General features: G+C 38.3%; 1 protein-coding gene across 1 annotated transcript in view; it reads left to right on the top strand.

Annotated features, from left to right (window-relative positions):
• The window catches only part of MCTP2 (multiple C2 and transmembrane domain containing 2), a 217,931-nt gene that overhangs the window by 50,263 nt on the left and 165,123 nt on the right, over nt 1–2,545 (top strand). The window contains exon 7 of the mRNA XM_004709888.2: nt 2,481–2,516. Coding sequence (XP_004709945.1) covers nt 2,481–2,516 — 36 coding nt within the window. The remainder of the gene's footprint in view (nt 1–2,480; nt 2,517–2,545) is intronic.

The raw sequence follows: 2,545 nt of genomic DNA, 5'->3' as shown, positions 1-2,545 counted from the left end.
TGTGGTGACGTTTGATAGATTCGGACCAATACCACACTTCATTAAGCTTGTCATATTTAGCAGGTATTGCGGTTACATTTAGTGCCGTTACATTTAGTTAACAGGTTACATTTAGAATTTAGCTTTAGTGTTATGAGGACAGTTAAAAGACTGTTTAAGAGGCATATGTGGTACATCATCAAATATATTTTATAATGTATGAAGAATCCACTTCTTATGTTTTAGTATGAGCTTCTTTAAAGAGCTTTTCATGTACCACTGGTGACCTATCACACTGTTGCAACCTTCCTATGCAATTTCCTATCCATGCTCAACTTACACAAAGTGTAGTTACACCACAATAAGCTAACAATTTTAGCTTCTTACTTTCTTCAGCGATCAAGTTGTAGTGTACACGATTGAGTGTCAACATTGCTGTATAAAAACACAGTAAACATGTGTATAACTTAGTTTAACAGTTCTGTACATGGATCCCCATGAGTTTCAATAGACCGGTCTTCGCTCCTTTCCGAAAAGAAATTACAAATGAAAATAACTCCTCCTAACTGCTGCAAGGTTTGAGGCTGCTTCTCTGTAATCCAGTTTCTAACTGGTGGAGGGGTGCATGAAAGAGAGCGAGAGAAGGGACAGATAACTAATCACTTAGAAATAAAGTCAAATTTTACAAACCGTTCTTTGTGCAATGTCAAGACTCTAGACCTCTGCCTGTTCCTTACTAAAATACATATCCTTTATGTCTTTTTAAGTCTAAAACTAACAATGATGAGGCATTTTGTTATCTTACTCATTCCTTTGGTTCCCAGGACTGGTTCTTTTGAGAAATAAAATTAACAGACTATAAATAATAATCTGAAGTTGTCTCAAACGGCCCTCCAACTTTTGCTTTATGCCCGTGTAGTCACTAGAGGGTGGAAGAACGTCATTTCTCACAGAGAAGGGAGCCTGCTCTTACACGCTTCCTGTGTGAAATGGAGAGTACACCGAGGGTAGGCTTCAGAAGTTCCTGCAGATGGAGAGAATCAACGAAGGTGACGGGCATGAGGTTGACGCTCCATACATATTGGCTCATGGAATTGTAACGTTGCATTTATATTTGTAACAGTGTAATTGTACCGTGAGATGTTACGTGATTTTTTTAGGCACATTGTTTAGGTGGGGTGACCAAACCTGGTAAGCAGACAGTAATAGGAACTTTACACCCATTTCCTTCTCTTAGGATCGTTATGCAAATAAAATGTGATTTTATGTCAAGGGTCCTCAAGCAGTTTTGTGTAGCCTGATGATCACCGGTATTTGGTGATTGGTTTAGAAGGCACTTTGGTGGTGAAGTGGTTTAAGCATTGCCCTGCAACCTCAACCTAAGGTCTGCCTCAGAGATGGTTTCCAATCTCAGAAACCCCAAGAAGCAGCTCCACTTCATCCAGTGGGGTTTTGATTGATTTTGGTGAAGCTATTTGTCACTATGTGTTTCGGTAAATACAAAACGAAGCAGGTTTAATGCCCGGATTGTAGTCCCTGTCGCTCTGTGTTAAGTTTGCTGACTGTGGAGGCCAAAGTGTTTTTGATAACGAATAGTTTCACATCATTTCTGAACCGGTGTTTCTCGTTGTTGTCCGCTTGAATATAACTGGATTTCCCTGCAGGGTTATTTCTCTTGCGGTTCCTAAGACATACTGGCAGAGTGGAGAGGTCATTTACCTACAGGTTTTGTTTGTTTGTTAGTTTGTGTTTTTAAGTCTTCTGCATAATAGTAAATGTCATCTGATCAACTAGACTTTTGATTAGATTGTAATCTCCACAATTTATCCAAGTTTTAACAACTGGTTAGCTGGTTAACCAGCCACAGTAAAGCTTTTCAGTACCGAATGGTGTCAGGAGTATGAGAGTATTTTTTGAGCAGGGACTTTTAATTGTGGAGGAAATTCAATTTTTCGTCCTTCCCTCAGTGATATATTAGTCTGTTTTTCTTCATTTGTTCAGGAATGACTCATCTTTTCCTATTATTTTGAATATTAAGATACACTGAATACTCAGATGTGATCTGCATAAGTAAGCTGTTATTTTTTTAAATATCTCCAATGAGAAAACTAAACCTGAATAATATTGTCCAGGAATGGATTAAATATTTTCAGAATATTCTGAATATTTCCAGTAGGCAAAACCTGCTTTTTCACCTCTTGGAATGACAACATCCTGGTGTTTTGATGTAACTAAGAGAGGAAAGTGCATCTAGGGATAGAACAGTATTCCTGTGTCCTCTATGGGGGACTATGAGGAAATGAGATAGCCCAACCTCATCATCGGTTTTTTTAAGTTTCTAAACATTTTTCTTCTCAAATGTGCCTGCTTTGTAACTTGACGTCTTGCACCCCAATCCTTTGAATGTAGTCCCCAAGTGTGTTATAAATATATCATTAACAAGGCAATTTCTTTCTCTTTCCTTTTGCCATTTTCTACTACTCAATGGACACGATCCTTAGCGTTGGACAAATCGGAAGAGGTTAAGTGGCAGCAAGGTAAGAAACATCTTGTTATTCCTGTAGAT

This window comes from Echinops telfairi, unplaced genomic scaffold (assembly GCF_000313985.2).
Source record: "Echinops telfairi isolate 266 unplaced genomic scaffold, ASM31398v2 ScPeMD7_7409;HRSCAF=8447, whole genome shotgun sequence".
NCBI lineage: Eukaryota > Metazoa > Chordata > Mammalia > Afrosoricida > Tenrecidae > Echinops > Echinops telfairi.
This window is presented reverse-complemented; position numbering and strand designations above follow the sequence as displayed.